The sequence below is a fragment of the Myotis brandtii genome, unplaced genomic scaffold (genome assembly GCF_000412655.1).
Source record: "Myotis brandtii unplaced genomic scaffold, ASM41265v1 scaffold8, whole genome shotgun sequence".
Classification (NCBI taxonomy): Eukaryota; Metazoa; Chordata; class Mammalia; order Chiroptera; family Vespertilionidae; genus Myotis; species Myotis brandtii.
The window spans coordinates 12,893,719-12,913,718 of NW_005371219.1; the positions used below are offsets into that span (position 1 = coordinate 12,893,719).

The 20,000-nt window shown below is 33.6% G+C and overlaps 1 protein-coding gene across 6 annotated transcripts in view; it reads right to left on the reverse strand.

Annotated features, from left to right (window-relative positions):
• GRIK2 (glutamate receptor, ionotropic, kainate 2) overlaps positions 1–20,000 on the reverse strand; it is a 580,918-nt gene that overhangs the window by 87,620 nt on the left and 473,298 nt on the right. For all 6 annotated transcript variants that reach the window (XM_005883802.2, XM_014531347.1, XM_014531350.1 and 3 more), the window contains one exon: positions 19,431–19,648. In XM_005883802.2, coding sequence (XP_005883864.1) covers positions 19,431–19,648 — 218 coding nt within the window. The remainder of the gene's footprint in view (positions 1–19,430; positions 19,649–20,000) is intronic.

Here is a 20,000-nt window from a genome sequence, read left to right on the forward strand (position 1 = left end):
GTATCTGGGTTTTATTTGTCTTCTATAATTGAAACTTTGTTGCCATGAGCGGAGGGCACAGCTGGCTCAGGGCAGGTGGGAAGCTTTGCTTCCTCTATTACCTGGGCAACCAAGCTTCCTGCTTGCTCCAGCTCTGTGGCTGCCAGCCACCATCTTGGTTGGGTTAATTTGCATATAGTCGCTGATTGGGCGTGGCTTGGGGGCATAGCAAAGGTAAGGTCAATTAGCATCTTTGTCTTTTATTAGTGTGGATGTGTTCTAGACATAAGATTTTAAAGACAAAAAAAGTGAACTATAAAAATATTATCAATACAAAATAGGCAGGTGTTAAAGGGCTTAGGTCTAAAAGACTTTCACAGATGAGTTATCATAGAATTGTACACTTGAACCCTATATAATTTTATTAACCAATGTCACCCAAGTAAATTTAATTTAAACAAATAAAAAATAAAAAGACTTTCCCAAGAAATGCTGAAAAACCGAATTTGACACATAGGTTGCCTGAGAACTTTGTAGACAGGAAAAGATAGAGCTACACACACAAACATTTAGAAGCCACTCCACCAGCAGGACAAGAAACTGAATTGAAGATAGTAAAATTCAGAGTTAAAATGATTATAAATATGGAGGTATTATAGCTCCAGATCTCTATCATCACATGCATTACCAAGCCATGCAGTTTCTGGAAAAAAACTTTTTGTTGCTGCTTACCATTACTTTATTTATATTTCACTTGGGCTTATCTGAGACACATTTATTAAAATTTCACTTGTAAAGATTATTGTGCTGGATTACATATTATGCACTTAAACCAATTCTATTAGTGAGCAAAACTTAAATTATCTTTTTGGAAATGATTCTTTGTGCTACAGAAGTGACCATATTTTCTACCATAATTTTTTACACTGATAATTATCTCAATAATACTTCTTGCTTTATCCTTTAGCTATTTTAAGGGTTTATGAGTAAAAATAAATTATTGAGGCCATTATTAATATTCCTATAGATATTTATCTTAAAACTAGCAGGTAACGATTTGTAGGAAAATATACATGAAATAAAAAGTATTGTATGCCTTTGAGAAATAATATATAAATTCAAATATAGGAAACAAAGTAAATATTTTGGAAGCTACAATAATTTTAAATTTTATTAGGGTGTTAAAATTTCCCTTTTTCATAAATTACAGCATACTATCTATAAGTATTCATATTTTCATTAAAATATTAGATCATTTTTAAATATCTGCTGTGGAATGTTAAAATCGTGGCAACTTGCCATGCACAATCATACACTTTAAAAATACATGCTCAAACTATTTTTAAGAGTTAGAAATTATATATAGTTTCTTTTCTGTTTGAAATCATATTGCTATCCCACATCTGTCATCAGATTTCAGCCTGAGATATATTTTATATTTAAAAGTATTTTATTAAATGGGCTGATTATATTTTGAAACAAATTTATATATTTAAATTAAATATTTAAACTGTCTTGTGTCGTGCATAAGTCTTTACACTTTAAAATATTAGTCTGCACTGGGTTATCATTAAAATTATTTTACAACTAAGCAACTCTACAAAAATATAAATAAACATAAATATAAAAAGAAAATTTCTAATAGAAATGTATCTATTATGGTGATGAGGGGTAGGTTTATAGTATCTACAATAAGGAGGCCCCTCAAAAATCAATGTTTCTAAATGACTTTTTATTATTTTGACTGTGGAGGTTTTTTATTTTTTACCTCGGGGTAGAAAAATATGGGTGGAAAAGAGTGTGGTTTTATTTTATTAAATTCAAGAAGTACAAGTATGAAAAGGAAGTGAGAATAAAGAACATACATAATGCATCTACCTATAGGCTTCTTTTCAGGCAGATCATGTTAGGCAACATATGTACTGAAGTTGAGGTCTAGAAATTTTAAAATGGTATTGTTCCATATTATGGGGTGCTGGAAGTTATGTTGCAGACACTCTGGGGATTATCTGATTCTATCTGGTATGTTCCTTTGACTGACTTTCTATTGACTGGTCTATTAGCAGTTTTGTAGGTGCAGAAGTTATCCTGTAAAAAAAATGATAGTGATGCAAATTATTTTTTGTCTGTAACAATGCACATTTATTTCACACGGTTCGGAAAAACTGGTTTCCACCTGGCAAATCATCTCTAAACATTTTATTTTATTGCTTTAAATGATTTTAACCAGTTTTGCATTTATTAGCAAATGCATTTCAGCATTCCTGATTGTGTATACTTATGCATGTGTCTGTTCTCCAAATTCTCCTTTGAATAATAAGTAAATAAAATTTTCATCAAACATTCAGTTTATATTTTCATGAGACATGTTTAATTTTTTTTTAGAAATTATACTTTAGCATTTTTATAGTACTTTCACCAAGATACCCAAGTGAATTCACCTGACAGAACCAAATATATTGGTTGGCTGGAGAAGTAGACCTATGGGGCTATTTATGCTAAGGCACATCTTTTCTTGCACAACAGAGTGAATACCAATTGTCAATAGAACTTTAACTTTTCTGACTCTCCAATTCTCAATTTTTTTCTTCCTCTTCCTCTACTGTTTGTTTTGTTTTGCTTTTGTTTCTAGATCTTGCCTAACTAGTAAATTATCCCCAGTTGGTAACAGCAGTGATTAAGGATTTGGTTTTCTGATTTGGTGATCTCCATCAGATGGTTGATGAAATCTATTCTCTACTGAGTGGAAGAGGACTGATAATCTGGTTTATCAGTCCAGTCTCTTTGTTTGTTTATTAGTTCAAATTGATTAGTAAAGTGGTTCATGCCCACTGAAAAGCAAAACTCTTATTTATATCTGGATCACCAAGTTTTTATTTTTCTGTTTACTTTTGACCCTTGGCTGAGGTAGTTGAACTTCAGCTATAAATTATCTACGTGATTATGTATCACTGTGCCTGCAATTGAAAAAAAGGTCTTGACTTCTACTTCCAGAGAGTATTAATACATAAAATTAAAGTATGTCTTAAAGTTAAAAAATCACTGTTCTGAGTACCATATAAAAATAAATAAGTGCTTAATATTTACACATACTTAGAAAACAATAAAAAACAGAATTTCTAATGCACAATAAGAATGTAATAACCTCCAAAATATGCTTCACAAAGGCTATTTTCTACAAAATGGATAAAAGTGCAACCAGATGGCTTAATAATTGTGATTAAATAATAGGTATGACTTCACATAAACTGTAAATGTTATGTAACATACAAGGGCATATTAATTAAAATTTTATAAGACAGTTTTGATTTCTTATAAATGTATTTAATCTAAATTTATAAACATTATTATACTGGTTTATTAATCAAATAAGCTAAAATTAATTTTATTTTATGTCAGTTTAAACAGATTATATATATATATTTCCACGAGCATTCTTCTAAGTTACATTAATAGAGATTAACTAAAAAAGGTTAATGACTACTCCTATATATTTGCATTACATTATTTTTTTCTCTTTCACTTGAAAGTAAGATTATATTAGGAATCCAAAACAGATAACTTTAATATCACCTCTATACTTTTTCTTTAAAGTTCAATTTAAAATGTTTCTTAAATGTAATATTTTAAAGCATTAAATTTCTGATATTATAATACAATGGCTATTAAAAATGAAGAACCTATTCATTCAAGTATCTAAGATATAAGTGATTTTTCTGTTGTACGTGTGTTTACATGTAAACATAATTTGAAATTTTGCAATGACTAGGTTAGAATGAGTTTGGAAATTAGCAAAAGGTTATTTGTTTTAGACTCTATCTCAAGAAATAATATTTTTCTGAAAGAGTTATAAAAACATTCTTATAATCATATTTTACTAATGAATCTTTAAAGGATATTCCTGAAAAGAGCATTATCACCTGTGTTCAAGGGGAAACAGAAGAATTTGTGCACCTGTATTGTCTAAAGTTTTTAAAACTGAAAAAAAGCTTTAAATTCTAAATATTCTAAAGAGAAAATGTTAGAGGTGGTTAGAAGATATTAAGAATTATCTTTGTAGATTGGCCTTGGGACATTTTTCCTTTATTTTCCGAACATTCTGTAGGTCTCCTGAGTCATATGCATTATTTTCATAAGAGAAAAAGAAACTTGTTTAGATTACAATGGTTAATATTCATGGGAAGAAAGAACGATGAAAAATGGGAGGTTTTTCCCCCTATTTAAGTATTAATTCTGAGCATGAATGGGTTGTCAAAACAAATCTCACACATAATAAAAAGAGCATTAATTAAACAACCATGCATAAAAGACCATTAATGAAAAGACTACCCATAATGTGTGGCTGGAACTGGATTTATAATGCATTTTAACTTTTAAGCAGTACAAGAGAATAATCCAGAATATTTTAAATAATATACAATAAGGATCAAATAATTAAAGACAGAAAAAAATAAAACTGAGTCTCAGATTCTGGCATTAACCACAGGTAAACTGAATGTATTTCCAGAAATACAAGCATCCATATTGGGGAAATGGTTTAATCGGCTATAGAGTTTAATAATTCTACTATTAAGCTCCTTATAGCAAAGTTAACTATAGGTACATACTGGGAGTTTATCACATATTTAGTGTTTTATGTAATCAATCTAGAAGATATATACCTATACCCACATTTGCCTGGAGAGATTAAATAAATCCCTAGTGAGTGTCAGATGTAAGATATCATGCCAATACCTAGTTTATGCATTTAATCATTATGTTAAAGTGCATTGCTTTGATTCAACAATCCTTTATTTTCATTATTAATGCTGCTTTCCAATTCTTTGGTCTTTATTTGTTTTTGTAATAAATTAAAATGAAGCAGAAACTCATAGTGTTCTGAAAACAGTCAAGGGACCTACAAAGCAAACTAATTTATAATGTAGCTTCTAAATAGCTGTAATTATACTATTTAATAAATAAAACACCTATTTTTAGAGATGATAAAATCTTTCCACTGAACTCCAATAGAGCTATGGTGTATACAATAGGTTAATAACAATCAAAACCAGTATTAATTTGTTATCAGAAAATATAAAATTACAATTTTATTGCCAACCCTGAACAATTCTTACACTAAAACAGATTTAATATGGAAACTGGGTATAAGAAAAATAAAGTATGTAATTATTTATAATTTAACTCCATTTAAGGTAGCATGTCTCAATACGATAGAACACACTACTTATGCATATATGCATACATGTGCAGACACATTCACTCATCTGGAAAGTTCTTCATGAAATTATTAAAGAAATATTCTGAATATGGGAGGCCAATGAAAGTGCTCATCAGCATGCATTCAACATTTAAACAACTGTAGGCACTGCCACAGTCATAAATATTACAGCAAAAAGAGAAATTAGAGTTATTTCAGCATCTGATCCCTTTAAAACTAAGACATTTAGCAGGAATGTCCAATCTAATCATATGTTTCAAGCAACATTTTAAGTAATCTATTATATTCACTTTGTAATTATCAACACCTACTAATAAGCTCTAAAGTTTATGTTGTTCTTTTTGCAATCAGTGCAGAGTTGGTGGAAAGGATATAAAAAAGTAAAGATGATTTATGTTTGCTACTTGTAAATATGCATGATGAAATGCTAAGATCATTGAGAGCAGAACAGTTCATGACCTTACATTTTGTTTGCTTCTAAAGGGAAATAACAGTTCTGTGTTGTCTTAAATAAAGGTCTAAAGCATCAAAGATGGCAGTAGAAGTAAATAACAGTAAACCTTATTTTCCTTTCTGATATAAGGAAAGAATCAACTACCATGTGATGTCTTCAATCAGTTCTTAAGATCAAAGAACAAAGTGATATTACTACTATTTGGATTTTGGAAAAGGAAAGGGAAACAAATTAACAAAAGAAAATTTAGCTGACCAAAGAAGCTAATTAGTATAAATTGCATTGGCAACAAAAGATTAGCTTCCTAAAAAAAGACATCATAGGGCATAGACCATTAACTGCCAAAGATATTCTAAATTAAGCAAAAGTTTCAGTGTACAATATACATCTGTAATCAATGGACAATCATAGGAATAAAAATAGTATCTCTTTTGATATTCTAAAGCTGGACCCACCTCTAAAGGGAACAGTAAGCATGAATAATAGATCTTTCTTAGCCACAATGCCAATAAGTATAACTTATTGTACAAAGCAGAGAGTCTGGGTTTTTTGTTTGTTTTAGAAATACCAAAAGATGCTTTTAGTCAGCTATTTAGATAGAAGACATACAATTTTCGTTGCAATTATTTTTTGTCTAAGAAATTATACTCTTTTACATTATACTTTTTTAAAGGACATTTTTTAAATAATATTTATCTCTTCCTACTTCTTTGTATCAAAAAACATGCCCTTCTTGATTTCCTTCAAATTGTTGCCTAACCAGTGGCTATACACTTTTGCAGTGACAACTATGATCCATTATCCAGCACCTGACATGCCAGCTCAACATCACTATATTAACTGACTTTCGAATTTTCTTTCTCCCTGTGGGGACTTCTCTCTTAAGATTGATGAGGTGCTACATAGTGTTTAAGCTGCCATCCTGAGGTGACAAACAGTAAGAATGGTCCCTGCACGGGATGGAGGAGGGAGGGCAAATGAGGGAGAGAACCACAGTGTATTCTAGAATAAAAGCAACCTCACACACTGGTTTTCCAAGGCAATTAAAACTGTTTCTCGATTTTACATTTCAGTCAAACACATAATTTATTCTTCAATTAAAGTCCCCAAAGCTTCACTGGTACATGTGGAAAACCCAACAATTAGAGAAGATTAAACTTTTGTCCCTGAGACATTTTAGAGAAGTTAAGATAAAAGTTGCTGCTCCTTCCAAGTTTAAATACATTGAGACTCTAATCACTTCTTATAATTCCCCAAATGGCATTATCGCTTACTTTTTAACTATTGAATTCACTCTGGCAGAGCTAGGGTAATAAAACCCATCATATTGTAATTTTCAGACAGCTTGATAGAACCAATGTTCTTAGTATAGATAAAGTGTAATGAAGCACTTTCTTTCCCATAGGAAAGTCTTTGACTCATATGCTCTGATGCCAACTAGCCTTCACATCTGCTGTTTCACCATTGATAGCTGTAACTTGGCATGCAAAACTAGTGTCTGATGAAGCAGCTTTACTCAAAGGCACCATTTTATTTCTTGGAATGGGAACATAGTAAAATGGTGTTGGGTTTCTGTAGGCCTTATGCAAATCCCTGTAATAAACATAGAATCAGGCCTCACATACAATAAATGGTGTGTTAGATGAGGGTGGGGAAGGGAGACAGTCTTCTTGGTTAAAAATAATCTCCTTACTATGTCAATAAATTAAATGCATAATAAAAACTTGGCTTAAATATTTATTTCAAACATAATGAATTAATATCAAAACCGCATTAGACACTAATAAGACACCAACCTTATTTTATAAAAAGAAATATTTCCATTTAACTTAAGGTTAACAGTAATCCTTTACCTACAACCAATAGTTTAATACTATTATTAAAGAAAAAATAATTTGCGAGAATTAGAGAAATAATATGGCTACAAAAAGCTTTGCTGAGATATATTTTTTTAGATGACTAGAAAAGGTGTCTGATGGAAAATGGAGAAAACATCAACATGAACAAATGAAAATTTTAGTAATATATTCATCATTAATCTAAACCGACTGCTCAGACACATTGCTGTTCAACCACATAAAGCTTTTAAATTTTATTTGACTCCATTAAGTATGCAGAAAATTTAAAACAATAAACTAAATTATCCAAAAACTTGAATTCATGAAACAAACAGAAATTCAAAATAAAATTTCTATGTATTTTAAATATTCATAGTGGATGCATTATTACCTAATTAGTAACTTGCAAGCAAATTATCAAGAATAGATTTTGGCTTGGAAGCCTAATTTGAGGTGCAACATAGTGTTTAAGCTGCCATCCTGAGGTGACAAACAGTAAGAATGGTCCCTGCACGGGATGGAGGAGGGAGGGCAAATGAGGAAGAGAACCACAGTGTATTCTGGAATAAAAGCAACCTCACACACTGGCTTTCCAAGGCAATTAAAACTCTTTCTCAGATTTTACATTTCAGTCAAACACATAATTTATTCTTCAATTAAAGTCCCCAAAGCTTCACTGGTACATGTGGAAAACCCAACAATTAGAGAAGATTAAACTTTTGTCCCTGAAACATTTTAGAGAAGTTAGGATAAAAGTTGCTGCTCCTTCCAAGTTTAAATACATTGAGACTCTAATCACTTCTTATAATTCCCCAAATGGCATTATCGCTTACTTTTTAACTATTGAATTCACTCTGGCAGAGCTAGGGTAATAAAACCCATCATATTGTAATTTTCAGACAGCTTGATAGAACCAATGTTCTTAGTATAGATAAAGTGTAATGAAGCACTTTCTTTCCCATAGGAAAGTCTTTGACTCATATGCTCTGATGCCAACTAGCCTTCACATCTGCTGTTTCACCATTGATAGCTGTAACTTGGCATGCAAAACTAGTGTCTGATGAAGCAGCTTTACTCAAAGGCACCATTTTATTTCTTGGAATGGGAACATAGTAAAATGGTGTTGGGTTTCTGTAGGCCTTATGCAAATCCCTGTAATAAACATAGAATCAGGCCTCACATACAATAAATGGTGTGTTAGATGAGGGTGGGGAAGGGAGACAGTCTTCTTGGTTAAAAATAATCTCCTTACTATGTCAATAAATTAAATGCATAATAAAAACTTGGCTTAAATATTTATTTCAAACATAATGAATTAATATCAAAACCGCATTAGACACTAATAAGACACCAACCTTATTTTATAAAAAGAAATATTTCCATTTAACTTAAGGTTAACAGTAATCCTTTACCTACAACCAATAGTTTAATACTATTATTAAAGAAAAAATAATTTGCGAGAATTAGAGAAATAATATGGCTACAAAAAGCTTTGCTGAGATATATTTTTTTAGATGACTAGAAAAGGTGTCTGATGGAAAATGGAGAAAACATCAACATGAACAAATGAAAATTTTAGTAATATATTCATCATTAATCTAAACCGACTGCTCAGACACATTGCTGTTCAACCACATAAAGTTTTTAAATTTTATTTGACTCCATTAAGTATGCAGAAAATTTAAAACAATAAACTAAATTATCCAAAAACTTGAATTCATGAAACAAACAGAAATTCAAAATAAAATTTCTATGTATTTTAAATATTCATAGTGGATGCATTATTACCTAATTAGTAACTTGCAAGCAAATTATCAAGAATAGATTTTGGCTTGGAAGCCTAATTATATTCTGTTTTCCATTATCCAAGTTAGAGCAGAATGTCATATGTGAGGAGCATTTTGTTTCAGTTTAGATCTATAGGGAGATGAATATTGAACAATCACAAAGTGGCACAGAGGAAGAATCAATTAGAATTGTGCAATAATTTGTTACCATCAGTTTATATAAGTACATTATTTTTTCCACAACAAGGAAAGGAATGACAATAGTTCACTAAATATTTTTGGATAGTACAATAAGCTCAGACAAGAAAACTACAAATCTCAAACTGTAGCTCAGAACCTAACAATATCTACCTATAGAGTAAGGCACTTCATCTATTCTTAATTTGTTTCCCATTATGTAAACACTAAAGTCACATGTACAACTCTTCAACTCTAATATGCCCCCTTATAGGTCTCTTACCTAATTTTCCTCCCTCCCCCAACACCCATGGTAAATGAACCTGCAATACAGATTTATAAAGGAGAGCTGAATATGTTCACTCCCTCGGTCCCATAGAACATATATTTTTCTCAATGTTTACTCAGAGACAGAAACAAAAAGTTAGGATAGACCCCATCATATTTCTGTGAGAGAGAAAAAAGCTCTAACTCTTCATCCTGCTACCTGGCAATTCTCATGCATACTTATTGAGGAATGGTATCAGAGTGAAAATGTAATTAGATTATTTACTTTCAGCAAATATCTATTGAAAGGTATTTAAAGACAATTCAGGGAAATAATCCAAAAGAAGTTAGAATATGGTCAGCAGATTATTTAATGCCTCTGTCTGATATTTTGTGGGGTCTGTGTTTCAGAAGAGAAAATACCCACCCTAATATGAAAGAAAGGGGAGTGGATGCATTGAGTCACACATGCACACCTTAAATTTACACAATGCTATATGTCATTTATCTCTCAATAAAAATAAACAAAATGAAATAAATTCAAAAGTAATTTTAGATGATCTTTCTCATCTTCAAAAACTATTATAAGTCAATTTTCTGCATATGCAAAAAGGAACTTTCAAAATGTCTTACCACCAATGCAGCAAGAGAAAAATAAATACTTGTTTCAGAAACCAGTTTCCAGTGTAAAAGTACACTAATAGATGCCATTTTCAGAATTTACGTTACACCTTAAATTTACACAATGTTATATGTCATTTATCTCTCATTAAAAATAAAATAAAATAAATTCAAAAGTAATTTTAGATGATCTTTCTCATCTTTGAAAACTATTATAAGTCAATTTTCTGCATATGCACAAAGGAACTTTCAAAATGTCTTACCACCAATACAGCAAGAGAAAAATAAATACTTGTTTCAGAAAACAGTTTCCAGTGTGAAAAGTACACTAATAGATGCCATTTTCAGAATTTACGTTTCTAATGTGAAAATCTCTTCATAATAAATATATTATGTTTGCATTACCAACACTATTCTACATAAGAACAAACAAGAGTAATGTTTTGCAGAAATTGAGAAAAATGTGGGAAATGTAAATCCTTTTTAATTGCATGTGGTAAACTGCCAAGTTTTTACATTGTATTTGTCAACTCAAAAATGGCATGTTCTTTTGGCATTTGAAAAGCAAAAATAAATCACGCAATCTTTCAAAGAATTATTTCAGGCATGCCATACACGCAATCCAGGCTTAGAAACCTATAACATCACCCGGCATAATTTAATTTCAGGAGACCATTGAACCTAGAAGCTCAGAATAAGTAGCAGACTGTAAAGAACATGTTATAGCTGTATCTGCCCTAATGGCTCAAGGCAAATGGTTTAGAAGTTTAATATGATCAAACATTTGAGGTCATGTGGGTGAGCCAAATGACTAATGCACTTAGTTATTCTGAATAGTGATGGTTATGCCATGATGTCTTTGGCTATTACTTTTATTGTTGATACTGTGAGTCCCTGGGTTATTGCTTTCATAATTAATAAGACACTTAACCTCTCCATGGCCCAGTTTCTTCATCTGTTAAATGAGCGTAATGATAATTGCTTTCTACCTTCCTTAGGGGTTACTGTGCAAATAAATGAGCTGGCATTTAGTATATACTTTGAGTTCACCTAAAGAGGGAGACTACGCACAAAGAAAAAGAACACAAAACAAGCCCTCTTTGCTGCTAGGTACCAAAAGATAAAACTTTCCCCTAGATGGATCAATCCACTTGATTGAATTCCTAACACCATAATCTGCACTTCCAAATAATCTGACTCTTAATCCAAGATTAAAATGAAAATGCCTTAGAACGTTACATATTTTGAAGAAACATTTATGGCTCTCTAGAGAATAGCAAAATTTTGTAAGTAATCAAGCATTCCATCCAAAACTCTCTGTCACAGGTATTACTTCAATTAATGCAATATTCATTGTTCCAATGAATAACTGTACAGAATTTGGCAAAAAAGTGAGTTGCTGCCATAAAGAAATGTACATTTGAGCACTGATTTAGGCTCACATACCAGATGGCAATGAAATCATTAGAAGAGACTGGATAAGCCAGAATCTGTGAATATATGGACAATAATATTTTTAAAATGTGCCTTATCGTAACTTGGAAGATAAAAAATGCACTAATAATCTTTTAGACTTGGCAAAAAAATTATCCAGACAAAATGACAAATATTTAAGGTATTTGCTGGTTATTACATAGGAAATATTAGCTACATAATAAAAGTAGTAAAAGAAAGAGATATAATATTAACAATAATAAGAACAACAATGAAGGAGGCACAGGAGGAGGGCAAGAATGAAGGGGGAGAGGAAGAAATAAATTTAAAAGATCCAGGCTGTTCGCAAACATAATTTAGAGGTGATACAGAGTTAGAAATTGCATGGTTGGGTAATGAAAATGTTTCTAATCTCCAGTGTTCTAAGTAAGTAAAAGTTCTCAAAATTGTTCCCATATGATGTCAAGCCTCACTAAATATCACATTAATCATGTTGCCTTGAAGTGCTTTGTTATGACCTCTGAAAAAATTAGGGCAAACCCTTGTAGATTTTCTCCTCTGGATAAAGACCTGCTTGCCCCAAATAGCAATGATTAAATCTACAGAGAGACACCTCCTAAAAAAGGATTGTGGGTGTGGGTTGTAGATTGATTATAAATGGACTCAATAAATATTTAAAGGCCATACAGGTTTAGCAGAAATGGTATTGGCAAAAGCACTGACCCTGGTGCAAAAGAAACAAAGTCTGTTCCCAATGTGGAAAGTCTCTGGGCAACAAGTTTCCAGGAGTAGGACAGCTGACCTGTAAGCTAAATAAGGGTTTATATTACATGTCACTAACAGGTTGTGATTTTGTGTTTTTTTTTAAGCAACAATATTGTGGCAGTCAGTCACTAATAACATATGTAGAGTCTGTGCTAGGGCCTGGAGATGCAAGTGTGAATAATATAGATTCAGTCCTGTCCCATGCTGTCCAGTGTAGTGCTGATACAGAGGAATCAAGCAAATATAGTTTGGTAAGTATTAAGTTGTGTGTCATTCTGAGTACCTTATTTGTCTCAGCACATAAGCCCTGTATCATCTCATAGTATCACAGAAGAAGGGTGAATACACCATAATAAAATATTTTGAGAAAGTGAGACCACATTCACATAACTTTTATTACAATTTATTGTTACAAAATTTCTCTATTATTATTAGAGTTATTGTTGTTAAGCTCTTACTTTGCTGAATTTATACATTAAAATGTCATAGGTATGTATGCATAAGAAAAACAAATATATAGAGTTTGATACTATCTGCAGTTTTGGTCATCTACTGGGGCATCTTGTAACATATCCCTCAGGGATAAGAGATTACTATATATTATTTGAAAATACATGGTCTAGAAAAGAGGTTCTAAAAATTGCTCCACAGACTTTTTTTTATTTCACTTATGAAATTATTTCATTTTCATGATAACAATAATCAGAAAAAATGAATCAATTTAAATTTTATAAACATGATGTGATCTCATTTAATCTATTTTAAAATCATTTACCCAATTATTGGTCATAGAAATATAATTTACTTGACAATGTTTAAAATCATTCTAATTCTAAAATTTTCAATTAGACATGTAGTAACATCTATAAAATATGCTTTTACTAAGTGCATAGCCCAGTGAGGTACATTGTTATTAACTTAATTAGGGTACTCCTAAACTGGCCTTTGCTAAAAACGTCCTCAATCTGATTGAGGTACGTTCGCTGAGGTCGACCCCTTCCAACTCTCCCATCCACACTCATCTTGTATACTTGTTTCGTCTATCTTTTGTCACCCGCGCGCGATTTGCAGATGCGACTAGCACTAAACCACTGCACATGAGACTGCTGACTGGCTCACTCAACTCCTGCATGAAACGCGCGGCTCCCCCACGCTGCATATCCCATGGCTCACCTGCGCCATGTCTCCCGTCGCCCGATCGACTGACACCCCCACTTCTTCTAATGCCACTTCTTCAAAAAACCGACTTCTGCGCATGGGCCACGAAGTTTCAATCGCACTGTACGTGCGCGCCCGCACGTGGTAATTTGTGGAAGAGCCACACTCAAGGGGCCAAAGAGCCGCATGTGGCTTGCGAGCCACGGTTTGCCGACCACTGACGTAGCCTATCATGCAGGGCTTTTTATTTAATATTAAAAATATATTGTGAGACTGGTCCTGTTAGTCATTCCAATTTAGAAATGAAGAGTCAGAGGTTTACAAATCGGAGTGTCCTATCTAAATACAGCCAATAGGTGGCGGAGCTTGGAATTAAGTTCAGGTTTCTCTGATTTCACAGTTTTGTTTTGTTTTTTTAATTATTCCCAATAAGTATTCCAAATTACCGACTCTATGTTTTCAGAAGTATTAAGTGATTTACATTAGCTATTTGACACCATTTAATTGTCATTTTAATATGTGGCAGAATTTTTTAATAACTACAAAAAACATGTATTTCCTTTGATACCATCTTTTTTGGAAGACTATATTTGTACGTGGGAAAAGCTAGACATTTTAGTTAGGCCAAGCTCAGGAGAGAGGCTATAGAACTTGGAAAACATGAGTCATGGGTTGCATAATAAAAAGGGGATTAGGCATCAGCTTGTAAAATGTCTGACTCACTTTGGAAATAAAGGGATTCTCAAAAGAGACCAAAATGTTTATGGGTTCTAGTTGAGTTATTTTTGAGCCTGTAATCTATATGTATTCATTCTTCTGAATTTATACTTTAGGGAAAAAAGAACGTGCTTGTTTGCTTGACAACATTTTGTATAGTAGTGTTCTGCCCTGGGGTGAGATTTCAATTCTACAGTACCAAGTTCCCAAATTCCTGGAGGGTTTTGATTCCTCCTTATTAGTTTTTCTTTAATTTTTTTATTTATTCATTCTTTTTTTTAAAGGTTAAGACATTTTCAAATTTATTAGATAGTGCCAGACTGTTTTTCCAAAGTGGTGGCACTGAGTTACACTCATATCAGCAGTAAATCAAAGTTCCAACTATTTCTCACCCTTGCTAGCACTTTGTATAGAAAGACCATTCCACTTGTGCTGTTCTGTTTGCTAAATAACCACAATCTTATTCTGATTTTAGTTTTTAATTTCCTTCTTATTAATGAGGTTAAAGATATTTTCATAAGTTCATAGTTTATATATATTCCCTCACTCCATAAAATGCATATTAAAAATATTTTGTCATTTTTGATTAATAGGAGTCCTTATATATTATAGACACTTGTTCTTTAAAGATCATGTCTTGCAAACATCTTCTCTCAAGTGTAAGTCTTATCTTTTTATGCTCTTTATTGTAATTTTTTACATTTATTTATTTATTTTATTAAATTTATTGGGGTGACATTGGTTAGTAAGATTATATAGGTTTCAAGTGTGTTTTTTATAAGGTTCTTAGGCTCCCAGCTAATTGACTATCCTATCTAATTATAGACAAAGATGCAAATTGACCGGTTCCTTCACTACGCCCACCATGGGCTAATCAGAGTGATATGCAAATTAACCACCAACAAAGATGGCGGCTAATTTGCATACTGCAGGCGGGGCTGGCAGTGCAGGATGCTGCCTGCGGGACCTGGGCCCCAGATCCCTGACCAGCGAGGCAGGGCTGGCAGCGTGCAATGCTGCCCGCGGGACCCGGGACCCAGATCCCTGACCCTGCGAGGGAGCAAAGCGGTGGAGAAGGGAGAGGCCCAGGTGGCAGAAAAGGGAGGGAGCTGAGGGCGAGGAGGCAAAGGGAGGGAGTGAGGCAGCAGAGAAGGGAGCGAAGCCCGCCTCAGTGGGCTTCACTCCCTTCTCTGCTTCGCTCTGGTCTCAGGAAGCCCTATTCTTGCAGGAATATTCCTGCAACGGGCCTCTAGTCTAAATATAATTAAGAACATATTAGTGATGCCATACAGTTTTCCATTGTTTCAATGAAATAACACCGAAAAATTATCATCTGCTCAATTTTGAGCTATTTTACCAGTTTTGGCTTTACATGTACTCCTTGGAAAAATATGTGTGGTGTAGACATGAAGAAGAAAGAGCCCTTCTTGGAGACAATATACTCGTAAACTCAATGAATATAGTCAAACATGTTCTTTGGAAAATGAATTACTTAACATTGAAGAATGGCAATATAACTGACTGTGAAGTACTGAGGACTTATCCCCTCTAAGAACAAGTATCATGAGGCAGCCTTTCTTGCTTATAGTAACAAAACTATACTATTCTTTGAAATAGTATTACAAAACTGAGCATTCCAGAACAATTAGCTAGCAGCAAGGTCTTGTTAAGTTAGTAAAAACACAATGGAAATTCCTTTAGAAATGAATGCCTTAGGGTGTTTCCTAGAGTATTTGTACACATTCCTATTAATCAAGAAATAAAAGAATGATATTAAATATAAACAGACTACACACTATCCTCCCTGGTTTATTGAGGAGTTTCTTTCTTTTTTTTTAAATCCTCAGCCAAGGATATTTTTCCATTGATTTTTAGGGAGAGTGGAAGAGTGGAAAGATAGAGAGAAATATCGATGTGAGAAAAATACATCAATTGGTTGCCTCCTGTATGCGCCCCTACCAGGGTTGAGCCTGGGAAGAGCCTGTAACTAAGGTATGTGTGCCCTTAACAGGAATTGAACCCAGGACCTTTCTGTCCCCAGGCTGATGCTCTGTCGACTGAGCCAAACTGGCTAGGGAAAGAGTTTCAAAATGAGTATGCAATTGCTTCAATTCCAGATTTCCAGAGAATTTTTAAAAATTTTATACCCATTGACTAGTATAAGCATATAGTTTAACAAGCCACAATATGAGGTTGAAATTAGTACCATTTAGGTCTACACTAAAATAACTAAAGAAAAGTCATCGTTTAATGTATCCTTTTAAATTCTAATTTCAACAATAAGAATCAGCATGTGATAGAGTTATCAACATAAGGTAATTGTCAAGTTAGTGATTTATCACTATGTGGTTTTTATTATGACTAGGGTACATTCCAGAAAGCTTTCATTCTACAACAAGAAAGCCTATGCTGTAGGAAACATCAAATTGTTTCATGTCAATTGTCCCTGGGCACTAGGAGCACCCTAGTGTGTGAGAAAGAAAAACAAGAGATGAAAGAGTAACAAGTAAAGTCAATAACAAGGAAAAGTGAAGGTAGGCAAAAAATGACACTGCAGAGAACAATTGAGCTTAAAAAAATAAAAGGTAAAAACAGAATACTGGAAAGACTGAAAAGATAAAAAGGAGAAAATTTTATAGTGAGAAAGAAGGAGAATTTGTTTTCAAATTGATTTTCTAGACATAAACCTCGTTTGTAGTATATAATAACTTTAACACAAGATATTTGAGTCTTCTGCAAAACACAAATAAAGTTAAAACCCTGAAGCACTTGTGACACAGAATCAATCACTTTTGGTATTAGATCACATACGCTATTTTACAAACAACTGCAATAGTCCCTTGAATATTGTAATAATTTAAATACATCACATACATATTCACTCCCTGCAAAGTTATTTACTCACAATGTTTATTTAACATTTTCAACAGTTGATTTCTTTTTCAAAAAAATTATAAGTAATCTCTATTAATTCAAAATGTTAAATTAGGGAAAATTGAATTATTGCACCATACTGATCATGATATTTACTCATATTTAGTTATATTAAATATAAATATAAAATACACATCCAATTAAATATAAAATACACATCCAAGCTTTCTTTAATCTAGCTGTTAGACCCCCCAGAGCAAGGACCATGGGCCAGGTACAGAAACTCACCAGGGGAGAAAGCCCCAGATACCTGACAAGGGGCAAAACTGGGAAAACAAGAACCTTGCCTTCAAGGGTAACCTATCCTCCCCTATCATGAGGTTTGGACCCCTGATCTTTCATATCCCTGGTCAGGAGGTTTAGACCCCCTGCCCTTTTCCTCCCTAAAGATAACATCTGGGCCTCAGTTGTATTTCAGCCCCAGGCCCAGAAAGCAGCAAAATGAGACAGGTGGTGCCCTGGCTGCCACCAATCAGTGGAGACCATGACCCTGAAAGAGCACACCTGGAAAGCTGATGAATATTCTATTGTGATCCTCCCCTGATACCTCCCCTAAGATTTCTACCTTCAAGAGAGAGAGGGATATATGCTCAGGACAAGGGACCCAGTTCAAGCTCTCCCTCCAAGGAGCACACGGGAGCCATTCCCGTTCCCCTCCCTTCCCCCACAGGCATGTATCCTCTCACCTCTAAGGGACCCCATGAGATTGCAACCAGGGGAGGCAATGGGCACAGTAGCTAGACCTGGGCTAACCCCCAAACCTTGCTCCAGGGCCCCTTTTTCTCTGTGTAGCCCCTTCCCTTTGGGTATCCCCATTCTCCCATCCCCTTTTCTTTAAATAAATACAATTTTCTTTAATCACCGTCAGTAGTTGCTATTTAGCCTGCCCGGGCACCACAGTTAACCTTTCACTAGCCAGATGAGAGATTCACTTTGAAAATAATTAAATTGTAAGCATTATACATATTTGACTAAACAATAAAATTTGTCTTATTCTTTGGATATTTAGTGTCTTTTAGAACTCTAAACTAAAAGCTGATTTAGTTTTGTAAGAATTTTTACAAAGAAAATTACATAATTATTTAGCTAAACTGCTGTTTTAAGTCACATAAAACCCAGATCCATGATTGTGGGAATAGTCTTCCATATGTCCAACTAAACCATAATTGCCTTCAGAGTGAGAACTAGATACTATTTGCTGTAGAATAGCCAACATATAGTGCAATTCCTGGCACTCAATAGGCACTTGATGAATGAGGAAATAATTTATTTAATAGTTTGAGTGAACTATTTTAAAAAAATCTACTTCTACTGCTTATTTATTTGGACTGCAATTGCATTTGTGTGAACAGCGAAGGAAACACAAAGTTAAATTTGGTCTATTCTGGCCCAGTGAGATCAGTTGTTGAAAGTAGAAAAAAATAATAAAGTGGAAAACAAGGCACTCTATGTGCCTGGAATTTTGTACAACCACACCTTCCATTTAAATGTTCTGCAGGATTGTCCCTCTGGAAACCATTGCAAGTCCAGTGGGGTGGCCCATTTTCAGACTCTGTGCCACCCGGAATATTAGATGGATGAATATACAAATATCAAGAACTGTTTCTGATTTTCTCTTTCAGCCCTTATTTTCCTTTAGGCTTCTGAACAAGTAAACTTTGTCTCATCTTAACAAAGAAATGTATGTATGGAAATAGTCTCACATGTAATCAATCATTCTATTCTTTTGGAATAACCAAGACTTGTATCAATTTTCAATACATATATTACATTATTTATTTTACATTTGAAGATAAAACTTAGTTGGAGGTGGTAGGGGGACTTACCTTTGGGGAGATTTCCCTCCAAACAAAATTAGAATACTTATAAAGCAAAAACTCCTTGCCATTGCAGTATTGAAATGTTTTGCTATGATGGCCATATATTTGTTGTATACCTGTCCATTCCTGAGGGATATGCTATTGATTGCTCCCCATGCATAACAGTGCTGCTATCCTCTTACATTCATTACTAGAGAAATATTTCTTTGTTCGCACTCTATCATTCTAACACATTAATTTTAGATAACCAGTAGGGCTTACCTTGAAAAAGGTCATAGTTGCACCATCCTCGACTGCGCCGTACTCTATCTTGGTTTGTTTAGCTAAATCATCGGCAGAGTCAATAGGGGATTCCATCCGCTCCACTGTCAGAAAGGCGGCTAAGTTAGCAGTATACGAAGAAATGATGATAAGTGTGAAAAACCACCAAATGCCTCCCACTATCCTGGTGGAGAGCGCTTTGGGCATGAGCTCAGAACCTAACAGAGATTTGGGGGAAAAGGTGAAACGAATACAGAGAATTTGATCAGCAGTCAGGTACTTTTGGTCACAGTGGCAGAACGGAATCACTGTGTAATAAAAGCTTTAATTATTAATTGACATATTGCTTTAGTTAAGCAAACAACAACCACTGTGAGTGCAGAGACCAACTGGAGTTAGTAGGCAGTCTCTCAGGACATTTGTGTGTAAGTATAGTGACAGGAGACTCAAGTTCTTCCTGAAACACTGTAAAGTAGCAATGGAATACTGAGTGAAAAAACTTTATAAAGATAGAAATAGTAGAAAAATTTTCTCTCGTTTATAAACCATATGAACAGTGTTTCATATCCG